At 57.8% G+C, this 18,260-nt stretch overlaps 1 protein-coding gene across 1 annotated transcript; it reads left to right on the top strand.

Moving 5' to 3' along the window:
• The first annotated feature begins 6 nt into the window (after nt 1-6).
• Nucleotides 7-17,635, top strand: ETNK2 (ethanolamine kinase 2). The gene is made up of 8 exons (XM_034667103.1): nt 7-302; nt 1,874-2,133; nt 5,181-5,303; nt 9,796-9,938; nt 10,537-10,620; nt 13,132-13,277; nt 14,751-14,824; nt 16,402-17,635. The coding sequence occupies exons 1-8, from the start codon at nt 45-47 to the stop codon at nt 16,472-16,474; spliced, it is 1,161 nt and encodes a 386-aa protein (XP_034522994.1). The 5' UTR covers nt 7-44; the 3' UTR covers nt 16,475-17,635.
• The last annotated feature ends 625 nt before the right edge of the window (nt 17,636-18,260 follow it).

Genomic DNA, 18,260 nt, shown 5'->3' with positions numbered 1-18,260 from the left:
GCTAGCGCTCGCGCGGCGGCTCCGAGGGGGTGGGGCTGCTGGGAATGGCTGTGCCCCCTTCGGCTCCTCTGCCGTGCTCGCCCTTTTACCTGCGGCGGCAGGCGCCGTGCCCGCAGTGCTCATGGGGCATGGAGGAGAAGGCGGCGGCCAGCGCGGGCTGCCGGGAGCCGCCGGGCGCCCCGAGGGCCGCCGCCGTCCCCTGCTTCGGCATATCCGTGGACCAGGACGACATCCTCCCGGGCGCCCTGCGCCTCATCCAGGAGCTACGGCCGCATTGGAAGCCCGAGCAAGTTCGGACCAAGGTAGCCAAGCGGGCGCGGGGCCGGGCTGGGGCCCTGGCGGGGCTGGAGCGGGGATGCGTGGACGTCTGTCCTTGCATCCTTCCGGGTGGCGGTCCCAGGGGTGCGCGGCTGCTGCGCAGGGCAGGGTTGCAATGGTGGTTTGGGTGTGTATTTTGCTCCATCTGTGCTGGTCCCGAAGCCCAGCCAGGCTCCCACCTNCGCGCACACACACACACACACACACACACACACACACACACCCCTGCCCCTTCTCCCCCCGGTGGTGGGAGCAAAGTCTTCAGGCTCTGAGCGGTTCCTGCCGGTCCCAGGAGCCACCGGGTGGAATTCCGGTTAGCCCAGAGCCCCCGCGCTGGGTGGAAACGCTCTCCATCGCCGCAGGCTCCGGCTCAGCACCCCCACACCGGGGTCTCCCCATCCCCAGCTGGGCACATTCTCGGGGACACAGATGTGGGCAGAGCCTCCCACTGAGGAGCCTCAGGCCGACCCCCAGCTGAGCCGCGTCCTCTGAAGAGTCTTCACCTGCTCCCCCTCCCCCACCCAGCCCCCCGGGGAGCTGCCTGTGGAGGAGGGAGCCCTGAGCCCCGCACCTGCAGCTAGTGCGGAGTGGCAGGCGCTCCACGCTGCGGGGCCTTCTGGGTGGGGAAAGGCCAGGTTCCCCGACCAAGTGCAGAGGTTGACAGACACCTCTTGAGGGAAGGAGGGGTGGGTAGCATTTTCAAAATAAAAGACCCACTTTGGTTGTAAAACCCACAAGGCATCAAGCAGGTCTGAGGTTAATTCCAACACTTATTGAACATGCTACCTGCCAGTCCCTCCCCTCTCTGGGCCTCAGTTTCCCCACCTAGAACTGGTTCAGATATCCTCTAAAGCCCCTACCAGCGCTGTCACACCGGGCCCCATAAATCCCATGGTTCATTCCTCATTGTCACCGTACCCAGAGAGTCTGTTCTCCCCAGCCCATGGCCCACTGTCACTTCTGGTTTGGAACTCAGAGGCCCTAAGGAGCTCTGACCACCAAAGCCCTCTGCTGGGTGCCAGTCTCTGCACCTGCCGCACCTCCTGGGCTGGTTGGGGCATGAGGGGCCTCAAAGAATCCTCGGCCACGCAGGTGATGAGATGCTTCTGGGTCAGGATGTGCTTGTCCCGGGCAACTCCCAACTGTCCCTGGCCACATTCTGGTCCATGGAGGTTTCTTTCAGGGATGGAGGAGTAAAGGGGGGGGGGGCTTCTCCCACCAAGGAGTGTGGAAATTCCTCCACTGCCAAATCCTATCTGCCAGCAGCAGGCCCAGGAGAGGGGAGGGTGCCTGGGTCAAGGTTTTCTTCTCGAACTCTTAGGCTATCCCAAGCANTCTTCTCGAACTCTTAGGCTATCCCAAGCACTGAGAAGGGTAAAACATTAGGAACAGTGCTGAGCTCCTGCTTAAGTTAGAGGACAAAGGATGGGTGGGGGGTTTCTGTGAGGTTGTGCAGGACATGCAAATGAGCACCCCATGCTGGGGCTGGGGAGCCATGGGGCAAGAGCAGAGACCCTGCCCCACACACTCTTGTGCTGCCCTCTGCCCATGCCAGCGTTTCACTGATGGCATCACCAACAAGCTGGTGGCCTGCTACGTGGAGGAGGACATGCGGGACTGCGTGCTGGTCCGGGTGTATGGGGAGCGCACTGAGCTGCTGGTGGACCGGGAGAATGAGGTCAGGAACTTCCAGCTGCTGCGAGCACATGGCTGCGCCCCCAAACTCTACTGTACCTTCCAGAATGGGCTGTGCTACGAGTACATGAGGGGCATGGCCCTGGGACCTGAGCACATCCGGGAGCCCCGGCTCTTCAGGTGAGAAGGTGGCCCTGGGGTGGACCATTCATTTCTGTGATTCCTCAAGCCTTGGCCAACTTCCTTGGCATAGAGTGGAGTCCATGAATGAGTCATAAGGTCTGTGAACTTCCTGAAATTGCATGAAAAATGTGCGTGTGTGTGCATATGTGTGTGTGTGCATTGCCCTGCAGAGAGGGGCCATCGCTTTGTATGGATTTTCAGTGGCATCTGCTAGAAGGGGGCTCTGCCTCTTAGGGAGGCAAGTCAGAATTTGGTGAACCTGGGACTAAAGGACCCGGTTCCCTAAATACAGCAGTGCTCTGCTTCCTGGCCTCATGCCTCAGTCCTTTGCCCACCCCTCCTCTGACCTGGAAACATCTTGGAGCCTTGGAAGTGAAATCTGAGCCAAATCCCCAGAGCACCCAGGATTTCCTGCCCCTCCCCTCCTGCCAGGAGCTCAGGCATGCTAGGAGAATGGGCCCTCTCCAGGGTGAGCCTGGGTTTAGCAGCCCAGAGAGACACCAGCCCTCCCCCAGTCTGAGCTCCTTCCAGGTTCCCTGACAAAGTGGGAGCCCAGGTCTGGGAAGCTGCCAAGGCTTCCTTCCAAAGGCTCGCAAGATCCCCTAACCCCCTAGGAGCCCCTCCCATTAAATGCTTGGATGTGTAGGACCCAGGAAGTAGACTTAACCTTCAAGCATTGTGGATGCCTCTGTGTGGTCTGGAGGGGGCAGAAGTAAAGAGGTGCCCATAGAGCCTTTTCTCTCCTCTAACTGTTCTGGGCAGGGATGTCAGGCAGTACCCACCTTCTCCCTCCTGCACCACACCTGCGTGCGGAGCCCTCAGAATACAGCAAGGTCCCAGGCAGGCTGAGGTTGACTCTCCATCCTGGAGAGCAGTGTAGGGGTTGGCCTGGAATCCTTGGGATCAGTCCCATCCCACCCAAGGAGAAGGAGCTTTCCAAATACTGAGGAGAAACAATAAAAGCCCATCTAGGGAGTAGACCAAGAAGTTTCTTTGCTTCCTCACCTGTTAACCCCAAGTAAGTGCACCTGGCCTATTTGCAGAGAGCCCCTCACAGGCCCTCTGGGGACTTAGAAGGGACTCTGAGATGCCTTTCCCTCTAGTGCTCCAGAGCGCTGCCTCTGGGGCTGCTCAGGCCCTGGAATATTTATGTTGAGATGTATGGGGTGTGTGTGTGTGTGTGTGTGTGTGTGTGTGTGTGTGTGTGTGTGTGTGTGTGTCTGTGTGTGTGTGTGTGTGTGTGTGTGTGTGTCTGGAGTTCAGGGGACATACAAACCTGTTCAGTGGTCTTCTCAGGCTCTTGCAAATGTGCCTGGCCTGGAGATAGGTGGTCAGAGCAGGGCGGGGGCCCGGGGAACCCTGGCCTGGCTTCTCCCACGTGGTGCTCCCGGCTCTCCTTCAGTCTTGTGTAAATAAAGCTCAAATATCGGCAGGTCCTCACCAGGTCACTTCCAGTCCCGGGCCACCTCTGTGAGCACGGTGCTGTTCCTCATTCTCTTGTGGAAACAATTACCACTGTCAGGAAGATGGAAGATGGATGTAGGTTCGATAACAACTTTACATTTGGGGGAGAGCCAGAAACTGGGATAGGTGTAGGAGGTAGGCTCTTCCCTGATGATTTTCCAAGGATAGACTGTTATCTTTCTCGGGTGAAGGTGAACCTCTGAGGGAAAGGCAAGGAGGCGGCCTTGGGGAGGCATGTCCTCTTGTCCCTGAACCCCACCTCCCAGCCTCTCCTGCTAAGACTTTGCAGTAAAAATGCTGAGTGTTGAGGTTACTTGCATTGCTTTTCCAGACAACAGCCCTATTGATATTCAAGGAAACGCTCTGTTCATGCTCTAGTCGCAATCTTCCTTTGGGAAGGGAAGGCCTGGGTCTCAGGTCTATTTCCCTGCCTCGCCTAAAACCCTGGCGGGCTCCCTCCTGCCCCGGGGCCTCTAGCCTCTGAAAGTGCGGCCTTCATGGCTCACCCTCTCCGTGGCTGCCACGCCCCCTGCCCCCTCCACCCTTCAGGAGGTGGGAGCCTTGGGGGCTTCCGGAGGAGACCCTAGACTGCCCTGTTATCCTGTTGGGTGACGGCCTGCCCCTTCCCAGGACCTGGCAAGGGGAGGGGTGTCCCTGGAACAGCTCAGTAACAAGGTTTCCAACAGCCAATGCCTTTGTTGTCTTTCCCAGTGATTATTATTCGAGCAACAGGCAGAGGCGAAGGAAGCTTGAATGTTGGAGGCTTGGCAGCGGGGTTGGGGGTGGGGCTCCAGCAGGGAGAGCTGGCAGAGGGCTGGGGGAGCCCAGCTGGGACGCAGGGCCTCAGACGCTGGGGTCCTTATCAAGGCCCTCCCTCTCTGACGGGTCAGTCCTCCATCCGCCCCCGCCCTCTCCCAGCCCCCTTCCCCACCGCCCCCTCCTTCTCTCCCGGGACCTTGGATAATGTCCACAGGAGAACTTGAAAATAGAACGCTGGTTTGTTTTGCGTCCTTGGCACCCGGCCGCCAGCATCAACTCCCGGCCACAGAGGAAGGGGCTGCCCTGGGCCAGCCTGCTTCCCTCCCCACCTTGGACAGGCTGATAAGAGGCGGGCATTTCTTCCCAGCCTGGCATCCCCATCCCCCTGATCCCTCGGTGCCCGGCATTCACCTCCCCCCGAGGGCATGGATCAGAGTCCAAGGAGGGAGGAGGGCCACTGCCCCCATTCCCAGGTGAGCCCTCTGTCCTCAGGGGTTGCTGTGGGTACACGACCTTGGGGTGGGGCAGGGTCACTGACCTGTGGCCAGGGGCCCGCTGCTTTGCCTTCCTGCTCCCTGAAGCAGCCCCAGCTCTGGTTCTGGAAAGGTCGGTGCTGGGCTAAAGGCCTTGCGTCATTTTCATGCCTTCTGCTAAGACCTTCCTCCTGCAGCAGCAAGAGGCCCTAAAAGAGTTGTCCCTGCACTCAGCCCTCTGGCTGGCCCCCAGTCCTCACCCTGTAGGACCCCTTTCTGGTCAGGAGGGGCTGAGCGGGGATGGGCCTGCCCCACACTGATACTCTGCCCTTCCTGTTTTCTGCATAGGCTAATCGCCTTAGAGATGGCGAAGATTCATGCCATCCACGCCAACGGCAGCCTGCCCAGGCCCACCCTCTGGCACAAGATGCATAATTATTTCACCCTTGTGAAGAACGAGATCAGCCCCAGGTACGAGATCGGGGAGGGTTCAAGGCGCCGTCGTCTGTGCCACCTCCGTGTGATCCCGCCTCCGTTCTTTTGGCTCCGTCCCCCCAACCGAGTTGGAGGGGCTTCAGTCCGAGCTGCTGCATCTGTCTCCAAGCAGAGTTGGGCCGATCAACTGAGTCTCGGGAACTTAGACCCCCAGCTTCACACCTGTGTGCTTAGTTGTCTCTGAGTCTTCCGGTTGTGGTCGACACGAGGGTTGGAGACGGCGTCTCCCCCTTGACTTAAAGGACACTGAGGCTCAGAGACTAAACTCGACCCAGTGTCAGGGGCTTGTCAGAGCCAGGGTTCTGTTTCCTAGCCCAGGGCCCTTCCCACCTAGGCTGCTTTCTGAGCAACCAGAAGGGAGAGCCTGACCTCTGAGAATGGGGTGAGGCCGAGTTCACAGTCAGAGCTCAGCTCGTCAGTTGACAAGCCCTTGGGACATCAAGACTCCTGCTACTTGCCCAGACGCCTTTCGTCCCCACATGCCCCTGGGGTCCCTGATCCTCACCTTGTTTGCCCTGACAGCTTACCGTTTCCTCACTGCCCTTTCCAAGGAACGGGTACTCCACCCTCCTGACAGTGCCCTTCCCCAGGGAAGACGGGCCCCCAGCAGCTAGGTTCTCTGGCCAGCCCCGAGAGCCCTTCTAGCCTTCAGCTGCCTGGCTCCCCAGCATACTGTTGGGTGCTCGAGGAGGCATGGGGAGTTGGAGAGAAGAGTGTGCCACCCCTGTCCCCCCCAGGAAAACGCACTAGTGAGTCTCTGATCCCTCCGTGTTCCCTGCTGGGTTGAACATCTCCCTTGTTCCTAAGGTTCATGAGAGTAGGGTATCTCCTTCTCTTCTCTAAGACAATAATTAATTCTATCCTTGTCATGTGTCTCTGTCTCTCTCACACACACACACGCACACACATGACTGCCGTGACTTTATCTCGATCCTCCCACTTAATGATTGTCAAGCTTCAGGACTGTTTGTCCAGGATGGCCCACATGCAGACCTTCGATGCCACAGTTATCTGGGACAAGGACTGCCTACCCGCTTAGGGCTGAAACAGCACATGAAGAGCAGGATCCTGGGGTGTCTGAAGCCACAGGACCCTCTGACCATGCAGCCCACCACTTTCATTTGGCAGATGGAAAAACTGACGCCTGGAGAGGGGGTGGGACTTGCCCAAGGTCAGTGGCAGCTCAAGGGCTAGAGTCCGGACCTGCTGCTCAGGCACGACCCTGGTCATTTTAGTTTCCTTTGTACTGTCACTGTGTAACCTTCAGGGGTGACCTTGTTGGGAGCAGAGTGGTCCCTGGAGAAGAGCTGACCTTGTTGGGAGCAGAGTGGTCCCTGGAGAAGAGCTGACTACCTTTGCTCTTGTCATACCTTTGACCTTGGCAAATGGAGCTGTTTAACTACTTGGAGCCCCTTTAGGGGACGGTGCCTGCCTTAAAGTGTGTAACCTGCCCCAAGTGGGGCAGTGATGACAATCACCTGGACGATGAAACTCGAGCTATAGTCAGTCTAATAACCCTGATATAGTCAGTCCTGCATTTCACAAACATCAACTGGGATTTAAAAACAATGAAAAACACGGACGTGACATTTGCCCTGCCCTCAAGGAGCTTAGGAACCATCCGGGTGAATAGGACACGCCCATGCATAGCGACAAAAGAAGGCAGGGTGTATAATGCATGTGGGGGCGGGAGAACCAGGGCCAGTCTTCCTGGCAGGGGCAGCGGGGCAGAGCTGGGAAGGGAGGCTGCTCGGGCTGGCGGAGACGGTGCGAACACACTGGGCTCGTGGGTGGCAAGTGGATGAGAGTGGCTGGCGCAGGCCTGCAGGAGGGATCGGGGAGAGCTGTGGGAGGTGGGGTGCAGAGGTGGGTTGGAGCTAGACGGGGAGGACCCTTCCAATCCAGGTTAAGGAGCCAACATTTCATTTAGCAGACGGTGGGAAGTCATTGTGGAGGCCTCTGAGCCAGGCAGCTCAGGGTTTAGGTTTAGGAAGAAAGCTGTCTGGCCTTGTAAAGGACAGAAGCAGGTGGGATTTGGGGAAGTGGGGTAGGGATTAGTGGTAGGGCGACCAGCTCAGGGAGTGTTAGAACCGGATGGGCAAGATCCCTGGGCAGCTTCGTGGTGGTGGAGTGGGGGGATGGAGGGTGGGGGATGCATCAGGGACCCTGTGGAAATAGATTTGGCGGCCTCGGTGTTTGGTTGGGCATAGAGGTGGGGGCGATGGCTGCTTGGGGGGCACCAGGAGGAGATGCGGATAGGTCGAGTGGTATTAGAGCCAAGGTGTTGAGCCAGAAGCTCCAGCACTTAGTCGGCGGTGGGACAAGGTACTCCCTCCACCCGGATCCGGAGAGCTGAGTGGGCGTTTGGCAGACCTGCTGCAGTGTTTTCGTCAGGAGGAACCCCCAGGCTTCCCTGGGAGGGGGGCCCCAGCTCCTGCATCCCCCTCCTGCTGCCTCTAAGGGACAGAGGAGCGGGCTGCCTGGGATGCGACAGTTTCTGTGATGCGCTGGTGGCTGCTGTTCCGCCAACCCTCCAGCCTGGAGAACGTCTCGTGGTGTCAGGGCTGAAGGCAGCAAAGCTGGCGGTGTTTCAAGTGCTCAGGGGAGGGCAGCAGGGCAGCCGAGGGAGGCCGCCCAGGGAGATAGATCGCTCCCACAGTAACCAGCTGCGTGGCCTTGGCGTGGGTAAGGTGGGGGTCAGGCAGAGGTCAGGGCCTGGGTAGCAGGTAGCTTAGATGTCAAAGACATGTTTTTCAGGCTGAGACTGGGGAAAATCAAAGGGTCCTCCTAATTCTTATCTATAGATGGTTTTAGGCCAAGGGAAAGAAAAAAAAGGGGATCTTGAAAGGTATCTTCTTAAGGAGAGCCAAGACTGAAATGCGTTTATGCAGACTGGTCAACACAGATAAACTCCAGTGAGGGTAAAGGCAGGCCTCCCCCAGATCACCCCCCTCCTAGACTCTCCCCAACTCAGAGTGGCCTGTGCAGAGCCTCTGAGGGGCACCGGGGCCCTCACAGCTCAGAGGTTCAGCTTGATTTTGCATCTGTGGACAGGCTGAGGACTGCTTCCCTTGGGTGAGGGGGAAGAGGGTCCAGCTGTGCAAGAAACATCTGGAAGCTGGGAGGCCTCTGCCCTTCCTTGAGCCTCCACTTCCCCAAAGAGTCAGACCAGAGGCCGAAGATCCTCGCTTGCCTTGACCTTCTCAAAGTCTGGGAGGGAGCCTGCCTCTCATCCTTTCCCAGGGGGACAGGGGGACGCCTTAGTCACTGAATGCTCTGCCATGTTTTGGCCTCTGGGCCGCATGACGGGGTGACGGGGCACCCTTTGGGGGGATCGGGAGGAGGACCTCGTGCTCCTCCTCCCCTCCTGCACAGACTCTGGCTGCCCTGGATAAGAAAGCAAACAGGAGCTACATGGCGACAGAAGAGATCAAACCCCGGCCTCCTCCCCTCCACCCATTGGTGGTTCTGGGGTTTTAAGGGCTGTGCTGACTATTTGGCTTTTCAGTGTACACAGGGCCGCGTGCTTCCTGGGACCAAAGTTCAGGGCGTCCCAGCACAGCGTGCCCTTGCCAACTTGCGCGGGGCCTCTGCTGTGGGGCCGACTGACCCGGTCGTTCATTCCTCAGCGTGGGCTTCTTGCAGCAGCGAGGCCTTGGGTGCTGCGGGGTGGGGTAGGGCAGGAAGAGGGGTGGCCTCTGTCATCCGTTCCTGCCCACACACGTGTGGTCTGGACGAGGACACACACACACTTCTGCTTCGGGGTGCAGGGGACAAGTCCCCGGGAGCTACAGAGCAAGTGTTCGATTTTAGGAGTGGGCCCAGGAAGCAGTTTGTTTGCTTTCTTAAGTGGGCCTGAGTGGTCTCTCTGTGAGATGAGAAGTTAGACTTTATGAGCTCTCTGGTCCTTTCCACCTGTGACACCAGCTGCTGAGGGGGAGGGGGCCGACCAGGAGTGTCCGTGCTCCAGTCCTTCCGCAGGGCACTGTGATGCCTCCCCACACAGTCTTCTTTTGAGAGCAAACCTCCCCCCAGGCATCTTTCCCAGCGCCCTGAAAGAGGGTCTGTTCACAACTCTCCCCTCTGCCCTTGTTCTCTTCGTCTGGAGTCATTGAGTGTGGATACGCATTGTCCCCTCCTGTCCTCGCTCTGTGCCTCCTTCCTTATGTTCCACCCCTTTTCACGAAGTAGCAGGGATGCCGGTTGGATCAGGGGCGTGCATGCTTTGCAAACTGCTTTTATGCCTGTGTTTGAATAAGCTGCTTAGAGTAACTGCAGGAAGTCAGGGAATCAGGACACCTTAGTGCCAGGTGACAAAAGTGAGGGTCTGAAGGGCGGGCCATCCGTCCAGGGCTCCTCTGCAGGAACGGGTAGTGACAGGGCCAGAGCTCGGGGCTCCAGAGGCCCAGCGTCTGCCTGTCTCCTGTCGGCCCTCCCCTCACCGGCCTCCTTTCTTGCCACGGCCCAGCCTTTCCGCAGATGTCCCCACAGTGGAGGTGTTGGAGCGGGAGCTGGCCTGGCTGAAGGACCACCTGTCCCAGCTGGACTCCCCGGTGGTGTTCTGTCACAATGACCTGCTCTGTAAGAACATCATCTACGACAGCTCCAAAGGTACGTCCTCCCTGGCTCTGGCTGGGCCGGGCCCGAGTGATGGGCTGCCTTCGGGGTGCCGTTCCTCAGACTGGGCCTTGGACAAGCAAAAGGCGACCCTCCGGTTTAGATCTCAAGTTAATTTAGGAGAGAAAGGGAAAAGGAAAAAAAATTCCACTTAGAAAAATCAATGTCCAGAAGGAACTGGAAACTGATTGGCAGAGGTCCTCGACGTGAGGCCGCCTGAGCCATTCCCCCCAACACTTTGGGCTCCTTAGGACATCTGGGGAGGCCCAGGCCCTCCTGGAGACCGAACCTTTCTGTGCCTAATGAGAGCTCCATCCCCAGGGAGCCCTGACCTTTATTTCTGGCCCTCGGCCATGCTGAGGACAGGTGTCTTTAAATGAGCAGAGCTCGAGGACCCACCTGTGTGAGAGGGACAGCTGGACAAACGAACAGCTTCGCAGACGGCCACGGAGGAGGGTGGGTTGGGCTGAGTTGCCCCCAGAGACCAGCCAGAGGCCGTGGGTGCATCCCAGAGGTCTGTGGGAACTTGACCAGGCCCCCCATTTCCCTGTCCCCTGGGACCGACCCTCATCTCCTCTCTCCCGCCTCACAGGCCACGTACGGTTCATTGACTACGAGTACGCCGGCTACAACTACCAAGCCTTTGACATTGGCAACCATTTCAATGAGTTTGCAGGTGAGAGGGCATTGCCATTTCGTCTTTGCCCAAGATACTTTCCTCATGATGGCCGGCCGGGTCCGGGTGAGGATGAAAGCGGTTCTGTCCTCCAGAATCTCACAACTCAGGGAGGGGAGGCACAGCCTGCCTTGAGGGAGCTCCAAGTCAGGGGGTGGAGGCCGGAGCCACACACAGAGCGGACCCCTGCGAGCCCATCTGGCACTTTGCTACTGATCAGAATGTGCCCTCCGTAGGGTCCCGAAGGACAGCGGCTTGGCGTGTGACTTAGAAACAGACCCCGGGGCTGGCTCAGTCAGTGGCGCATGTGGCTCTTGACCTTGGCATTGGGAGTTTAAGCCCCACCTTGGGTGGAGATTACTTTAGAAAATTTAGAAAACTTAACAAAAGAAAAAGCCCCCTTCCTCTGGCCAGACAGCCCCTGGCAGACGGGTCGGCTCCGGCCAGACACAGCCTCTGCCTGCCCCTTTGCCCAGGCTGCCTTCTGCCCAGCATCACCTGCACGATCGCAGGGGTCCTGCATGCAGAGAAGGAGCACAGTGAGCTGGTGGCCTGGTGAGAATCATCTAGGTGGCACTAGTGGAAAGCGTATACTCTGCAACTTAACTGTCCCAGTTCAAATCCTGGTGTTGCAGCTTACTAGCTGTGTGACCCTTGAGCTGGTTACTTACCTTCTCTGGGCCTCTGGAAAGTGGAGATACTAACAGTACCTATTTCGTCACATCAGTGTGAGAGACACACAAGTGCGGCACATCCCAAGCGTCATGCTGGCGTTTGCTGACACCGGGCAGGGAAGCGAAGCGTTCCGTTAGCTAAGGGAGACCGGCGCGGGGATGGATGAGGTTGGAGGAGGGGTGTTTTGTTGCGCTAGCCAGTTGCTCAGTAAAGGCACCGTGGCTACAATAGAATCATTTGTGTGAAAGAAGCTGGGCAGGTTTTTCCAGCTGGAGGGCTTCATTGTTAAACAGTTTGATGGGGCTGGAGAGGCAACTCATGGATGGAGCTGGACACTGGGGCTGGAGGCACATCATCAGACTGGCAGTGGGGGGTGCTCAGCGTGACGGAGCCGGCCCCTGGGGTGCAGGACAGGGGAGGCACACCCAGGCTAGCTGTAAAGCCGCCACCTGGCCCAGCCTCGGCCACTCCCCGGCCCACGCCTGGCCAACTGTGTCCCTTCGAGAACCCCAGGTGACCGGCTTTGTCAAGCACTCATTGTACCTAAGGGTATGACTTCCCCAGCTGGCCACCAGCTGCATCTAGCAACCCAAGGGACGGCGGGGCCTCAGCTGGGCAGAGCCGCTATGCTGTGGGGTGTGGCACCGAGCAGAGGCTGCCACCGGCGGGGCCCTGGGCCCGTGAGCGCACAGCTGCCAGACCCGCTGGCCTTTCCGGAGGGGATCGTTCTTCAGCATGTTAAGCCCTCCTCACCACCGCACAGAGCAAGGTCCGGCTGAAATTTTTCCAAAGGGGTGGACTGTATCCTGCTCCCAGCTGGAGAATGGAGTAGGAAGTCAGGGAAGGAGACTGGGAGCTGGGGAGGGAGAACGCCTGGGTTCTCGGGAGCAGGGAGACCCAGTCCTGGGAGGCAGGAGTTAAGAGTCACCCATGCACTCACCTCTACCTGGCTGACCGGGAGCCAGCTTCTGCTCTCTGGGCCTGAGTTTCTACACCAACACCAGGGGATTCTTTCCTGGCCATCCTCTTGGGGCCCCAGGAGACTGTGTTTCTCCAGGAGTATGAGGGAAGCTTGGGAAGGACAGGGAGGAAGAGACCGTGGGCAAGGTGGCCTGGTCCTGGTCCTCTCTTAAATGCACTGGGGCTCTCTGTCCCAGCTTGAAGGCAGGCCTCTGCCACCAGCCCAGGATGTGGCTGGTGGGTGTTTGGCTGAGACCTCAAGGACTCAAGGAAGAGCAGGACCAGAAGGAATTGAAGGCACCCAAGCCTGGCTGCATTTCTGAGTCATCTGGAGAACGGGACAGGGGGCTAGAGGTGCCTGGGAACCCGTGTTTTTACCAAGCTCGCCAGGCAGTGTTTTGAAGTAGCCAGCTCCACACTGGTCCAGGAGGCCAAGTCAGAGACCCCACGCTTCTAAATGAGAGGCTCCGGCCAGTGGGAGGGAAGGCATTGTGCAGGGTTCACTGGTCAGCATCCCACCAAAGATGAGACCCCTGACGCGGTGTGACCGAGCACATCCTGGGGGCCGTACGAAGGGCACGGGGGAACAGGGATGCTGTCTTGGGGGTCCCTGTCGCACCCAAGATGGTTCCTCACCCTGCAAGCAGTCCGCCTCCGTGCTTTCCTCCAGCCCATGGAAAGCAGCCCCCCAGCTCCACACACCGGCTAAGTTTGGTGGTCTAAGTTTGGTGGTCGGGAGGCTGTATTCCTCGGCACAGCTCCACAGGACGTACGTGGAGGTTTTGAGGGGAGCAGGGAACACCTGCTGGGCTGGAGGAGCCCCCCCCAGGTGGGCCCATCTACCAGCAACCACGGTGTGGGCCGCTTCCCCATCAGGTGTGAACGAGGTGGATTACTGCCGGTACCCCGGCCGGGAGAGCCAGCTGCAGTGGCTGCGCTACTACCTGCAGGCTCAGAAGGGCATGGCCGTGACCCCCAGAGAGGTGGAGAGGCTCTACGTGCAAGTCAACAAGTTTGCCCTGGTGAGTGCCTGGCNGGGGGGGGGGGGGGCGGAGGAGGGACCCACTCCCAGCTGCTCTGCTCTCTCAGCCCAGGGTGGAGGAAGTGGAGGCCAGGGGGAGGTGTGAGGGGTGAGGGCCTGGGACCCCAGCCCATGCTCCTGAACCCCACCTTAGAAGTGAGGCCTGGGAAGAGCCCTCTTGGGCATCCCCAGAATACTGAGATGCCCGGTCCCCTGCTTTTCCCTACCCTGTCAGTCTCTCCCTCCTTCCTGGGGAAAGACTTCAAGGGCCCTGTTTTAGCCGTTCCTCATTTGGACAAGTAGTTCTCTCTAGTGTCTAACTTGAGCCTTTCATGCTGCAGTTAAGCGTATCTTTTTTTTTTAAGCCTTGGAAGAGATAAAGAATCAGTTCTAATCCTCCTTGTTAACTACCTGCACTGACTCAACTCCATGGGAGCCTCTCCCATCAGGCTCTTCCTGCTCAAATCATGGAGCTGTCAGTTCTTGACTTTGAGTGCCATTTATCCAGGGTTCCTGGTTCATGCCCAGTCTCCTCTGGTGTGGGCCCAGGAGATTGCTAACTAGTCTTATTGTCAGCCGTGTAGAAGCAAGAAGACAAGTCCACTGCCCTGAATTTCACAATATATCATGGAGCTTAAGTAGAATCTTTACTTAGCTGTCATTCTGGATTACCTCTCCCGTTTTCCTCATTGGCACAAAACTGATTCTCCATCAGGCTCTTCCTCTTACCTGTTCCCCATACGCCTTCCTCTTGCTAAATGTTTTCACGTAATCATTGACACTTGGCTAACTGATCTAGGCCTCTTGAAGTCCTGAAAAGTGGGGGGAGGCACTATGCAGCTAGCCCTAGGGCGAGTGGGAGATGGGGTGGGGGGCCCTGGCCTGGGATAGTCATGATGTCACTGCCGTTTGCTCAGGAGCAGGCTAGGGATGGTCTGGCCCCCAGGGCGCCTGTGGCCACAGGGAGAGCAGTTGAAGGCTTAGTCAAAGCCCAGACTCAGGGCTTCTCTTCTCACATCTACGTTCCCTTCCCAGCCTGACCCACCTCCACACAGAAGAGGGAAAGGGGGTGGGGGAGGTCCATCCTGATGACTGTGGGACTGGGCCTGTGCTCTGGGGCAGGGGTTCATCTCAGCCTGGTACCTTGGCCTTGCGGGCCCCAGGACACCCCCCTAGGCAGGGGAGAAGCCAGGGATGGAGCTAGGCCTAGGCTGGGGAACAAGCTGAAAGTTCTAGAAGCACCATCCCGCTGACCCCCACCTGGGGCAGGTAGAACTCTGCCTTTTCTCAAGGGAGTGAAGCCCCCAAATGCTGTCCAGTGACTTGACCTCCCCCAACTTGTGCTGGGGAGACCCCATCGTGTCTCTGCCAGCGTCCTAGTTCTGTCTTCTAGGGTGACCGTTTCCTCTAGCTCCGTGGGGTTCATGACAGGCATGAATGGTTACGTTTCTGACTCACTTTGGTCCCTTTCCAGGCATCTCACTTTTTCTGGGCACTCTGGGCCCTCATCCAAAACCAGTTCTCCACCATCGACTTTGATTTCCTCAGGTGAGTGCAGGGGGCAAGTTGGGGCGGTGGGGAGTGGAGGAAAGGAAGAGCTTGAGCCAAGGGTGTGGGGGCAAAGGCTAGCCCAGAGAGAACATCCGAAGTCCCTTCCTCTGCTCTCCTAACTTGTCCCTATTCCAGCCACCCCCTATCCAGTGGGGTCACCACTCTAAGGGAAACACCTGAGCCCAGAGCACCACTCTGAAAGTAGTCAGAAGTTCTCGAAGCCTCCCCTCGTGCCTAGTGGGAGTTTTGCTTTCCCTTCTACCTCTTACGACCTAGTCCACTACTGCTGCTCTGCGGCCATTGCTCTTAGCCACAGAGCCTGGTGGTGAAAGGGACTGTTCATTTTATAGCAGAGGGGACAGGGTTCTTCCAGAGAGTGGAAGTGATTCACTGAGGTCACTCAGGTGGTTTAGCGCTTACCATGTGGGGTATGGGGCCCAGCTCCTCCTGCAGCGAGGTCCGAGGGCCTATACCGCACTTGAATACGGACTCCGGGCTCCATCCTGTCAAGTATGCCTGTCTTTAAGGACTGGGCATCATTTTGTCTAGTCTTTCTCCATTCTGGTCTAGTCTTCTTGCCCTGTCCTCCCCACTCACCCTTAGCTGGAAAGGAGTCACTACCCTGACTTCGCAGCGTTCACAGCGACTGGAAAGGCACGGTGAGCTCTCACCTCACACCTAGGATGGCTATTATCAGATAAACAGAAAACAAGTGTTGGGGAGGATGTAGAAAACCAGAACCCTTGGACGCCTAGCTGCTGGGGAAAACTACTGTGCTTCCTCAAAAAGTTAAAAATAGAATTCCTGGGCCATCCAGCATTCTCACCACTGGGTGTGTAGCCAGAGTTGAAAACAGGGGGTCAGAGAGAGATTTGCACACCCATGTGGATAGCATTATTCACAACAGCCAAGAGGTGGAAGCAAGCCCAGGTCCATGGATGGCTGAATGGGTAAACAAAATGTCTACACCCATGATGAAATATTACTCAGCCTTTTAACGAGAGAAAACCATGTCCCATGCTACAACCTATGAACTCTGTGGACAGGCTAAGTGAAAGAAGCCAGTCACTAAAAGACCAATACCGTAGGATTCCACTTACATAACTAAATTAGTCAAGTTCATAGAAACAGAGTAGGGGGCACCTGGCTGGCTCAGGAGAGCATGCGACTCTTGACCTCGGGGTCATGACTAAGCCCCACATGTGGGGTGTTTACTTAAGAAATTTTTAAAAAAGAAACAGCAGAGTGGGTTTTGCCAAGCGCTGGGGGGAGGGAGATACGGGAAGTTGCTGTTTAATGGGTACCGAGTTTCAGTTTTGCAAATTGAGAAAGTCTTAGCTGTTGTATAATGATATAAAGGTGCTTAACACTGCGGAACTGGGGGGGGGCGGGTGGGAATCAGCATTTGGGGAAGGGCTGCACCAGTCCGATCTAAGAAAAAAAAATAGTTAAAAACACAAACATCCATCTGCCCTGGGGTTGAGCTGGTGAGACTTGCTCCCGGTGGGAGTCCCCCAGTCGGGCCCACCTGGCTTCCCTTCTCAGCCCGGGCTCCTGTTCTTGGCCTCCGGCAGGTACGCAGTGATCCGATTCCGCCAGTACTTCAAGGTGAAGCCTCAAGTGTCTGCCTTGGAGATGCCAAAGTGACCAGCTTCCCCATCTCTCCCTTAGCCATCTGCCTGGCCAGACCTGTTCTCCAGGGCTCGGTTCTGCTCTGGGGTCCACACCCTTGGACAAGGTGGGAGAGGGGACAGGTGGGTGTCCAGGGAGAAGGCTCCACCCCTGCCACCAGCCCCTAGTGGATGCTGCTGGAGACCACATTCTTTTGTTTGGAGGGGCTGATAGGACCCAGCTCTGGGGGTCCCCTTCACCTTGCCAGACTTGGCAGGGGGAGCGGGGTTGGGGAAGTGCCTGTAGCCAGCCAGGGCCTGGACCACAGCCACCCCTGGGAAGCCCATTATTCCTGGCCTCAGGCCATGCTGGAATCTGGGCTGCCTTAGATGTGTCTTTGACCTTCCTGGCTTGGGGAAAGGGGGAGGTGGGAGGGCTCCTTTCTACCTCCAGTGCCCTGAGCCTCCAGCCCATCTCCCCCTGCATGCCCCACGTGGGAGGTGCTGATGAACCCAGACCAGCATCATGACAACTCTGACAGTTGGATGTACAGATCTTGGGGGGGGGGGATGGTCTAGAACTAGGCTTAACGGCTCCCCCCGGCAAAGCCGCCTCATCTGAGATCCCTCCCTTTCTCCAAGCCAGATCCAAGCAAACCACCCCTTCCCTAACCTCCACCCCAGGACCTGTGCTCCCTCCCCTCCCGTGTTCTTTTTGCTCTGTGCTCGTGTTCTGTCCCTCTGCCACCTGCTGGGAGGGAAGGCAAGGGAGTGGTGTCCTCCTGGGCCCCCAGAGCCCAGCTCTGCTTCCTGCTTGGCCAGAGGGGACGTAGCCCAGAGTGGGGTGGCCGGCAGCAGCCAGGAGCTTCCTGCCTTGTTCCTTCCCTGCCCTCCAGGCCCTCATTTCCAAGGATTTGTCTCTCCTTCACCTTCTCCTCCGAAGTTTCCTGAAGTTGACCCAAGGACTTCCCACTGGAAAATGAGTAGTGGGAGTCAAGGGGCCTAGGCTAGGGACTTCGGGGCTTGCCGGGCATCTAAGAGCCTGGGGAGGATGGGTCGTGAAGGTGCCGAGCTCACGGCCCCGGACTCTCACCAGCCTCCACCTCCTGTCTGCCCTCACAGCCTCTTGGCTCTGGCCTATAAAGTGATTCATTTGTAAATTATCATGGTTTTCTGCATTAAAATGGCCATTTCTGGACCACTCTGTGTCTGCCTATGGTGAAGATTTGACTTTGACAGAGGTTATGATGGATTAGTTCTCCCGCAGTGGGGTGGGTGGGGTGCTGCAGCCCACTTCTCCAGGGTTCCCTGGGGCTGCAGCCTTCTTACTCTGCCCTCCATGCACCTGGCTCACAAAGCCTGGGCTCCTGGTTTGGGATAGGCCTGGGCACGGCTAGTGCTTTCACCACTCTCCTGCCTTTGACCGTCTTACTAGAATAAGGGGAACCCAGGAGGACACTGCTGCTGGGGAAGGGAGATAGGCTGTGGCCTCACCAGGCGGTAAACCAGCGAGATCCTGCCAGGATGCACTCAGGACTTCTTCCTGGGCCGATTTTTGGCTCCTAGCTGTTGAGGGGGAGGGGTGCCGCTCTGCTGGAGAGCAGGCAAGGATGATTTCTGGAACGAATCTGTTACTTTCTCAGAAGGTCGGAGGGGAGACCAGAAGCTTAAAGGAGAGCCGGGGCACCCCTCTCGGCAGCTGGGGCTGCTACGGCGGTGCTGCCTCCAGGGCCCCCCCAGAAGGTACCCAGTGCCCTGAAGAGCGGGGAGAGCAGTGGCCGCCTGCCAGGTAGACTCTGGTTGTTTGGCTTTTGCCGGCAAGA

Source organism: Ailuropoda melanoleuca, chromosome 8, assembly GCF_002007445.2.
Source record: "Ailuropoda melanoleuca isolate Jingjing chromosome 8, ASM200744v2, whole genome shotgun sequence".
NCBI classification, from domain to species: Eukaryota; Metazoa; Chordata; class Mammalia; order Carnivora; family Ursidae; genus Ailuropoda; species Ailuropoda melanoleuca.
This window is presented reverse-complemented; position numbering and strand designations above follow the sequence as displayed.

What these genes read in the sequence shown, in the direction of transcription:
- ETNK2 (XM_034667103.1), top strand. Translation starts at nt 45, where the DNA reads ATGGCTGTGCCCCCTTCGGCTCCTCTGCCGTGCTCGCCCTTTTACCTG. An exon ending in CCGAGCAAGTTCGGACCAAG is followed by an intron (nt 303 to 1,873) that starts GTAGCCAAGCGG and finishes TGCCCATGCCAG; the next exon opens with CGTTTCACTGATGGCATCAC. An exon ending in AAGAACGAGATCAGCCCCAG is followed by an intron (nt 5,304 to 9,795) that starts GTACGAGATCGG and finishes GCCACGGCCCAG; the next exon opens with CCTTTCCGCAGATGTCCCCA.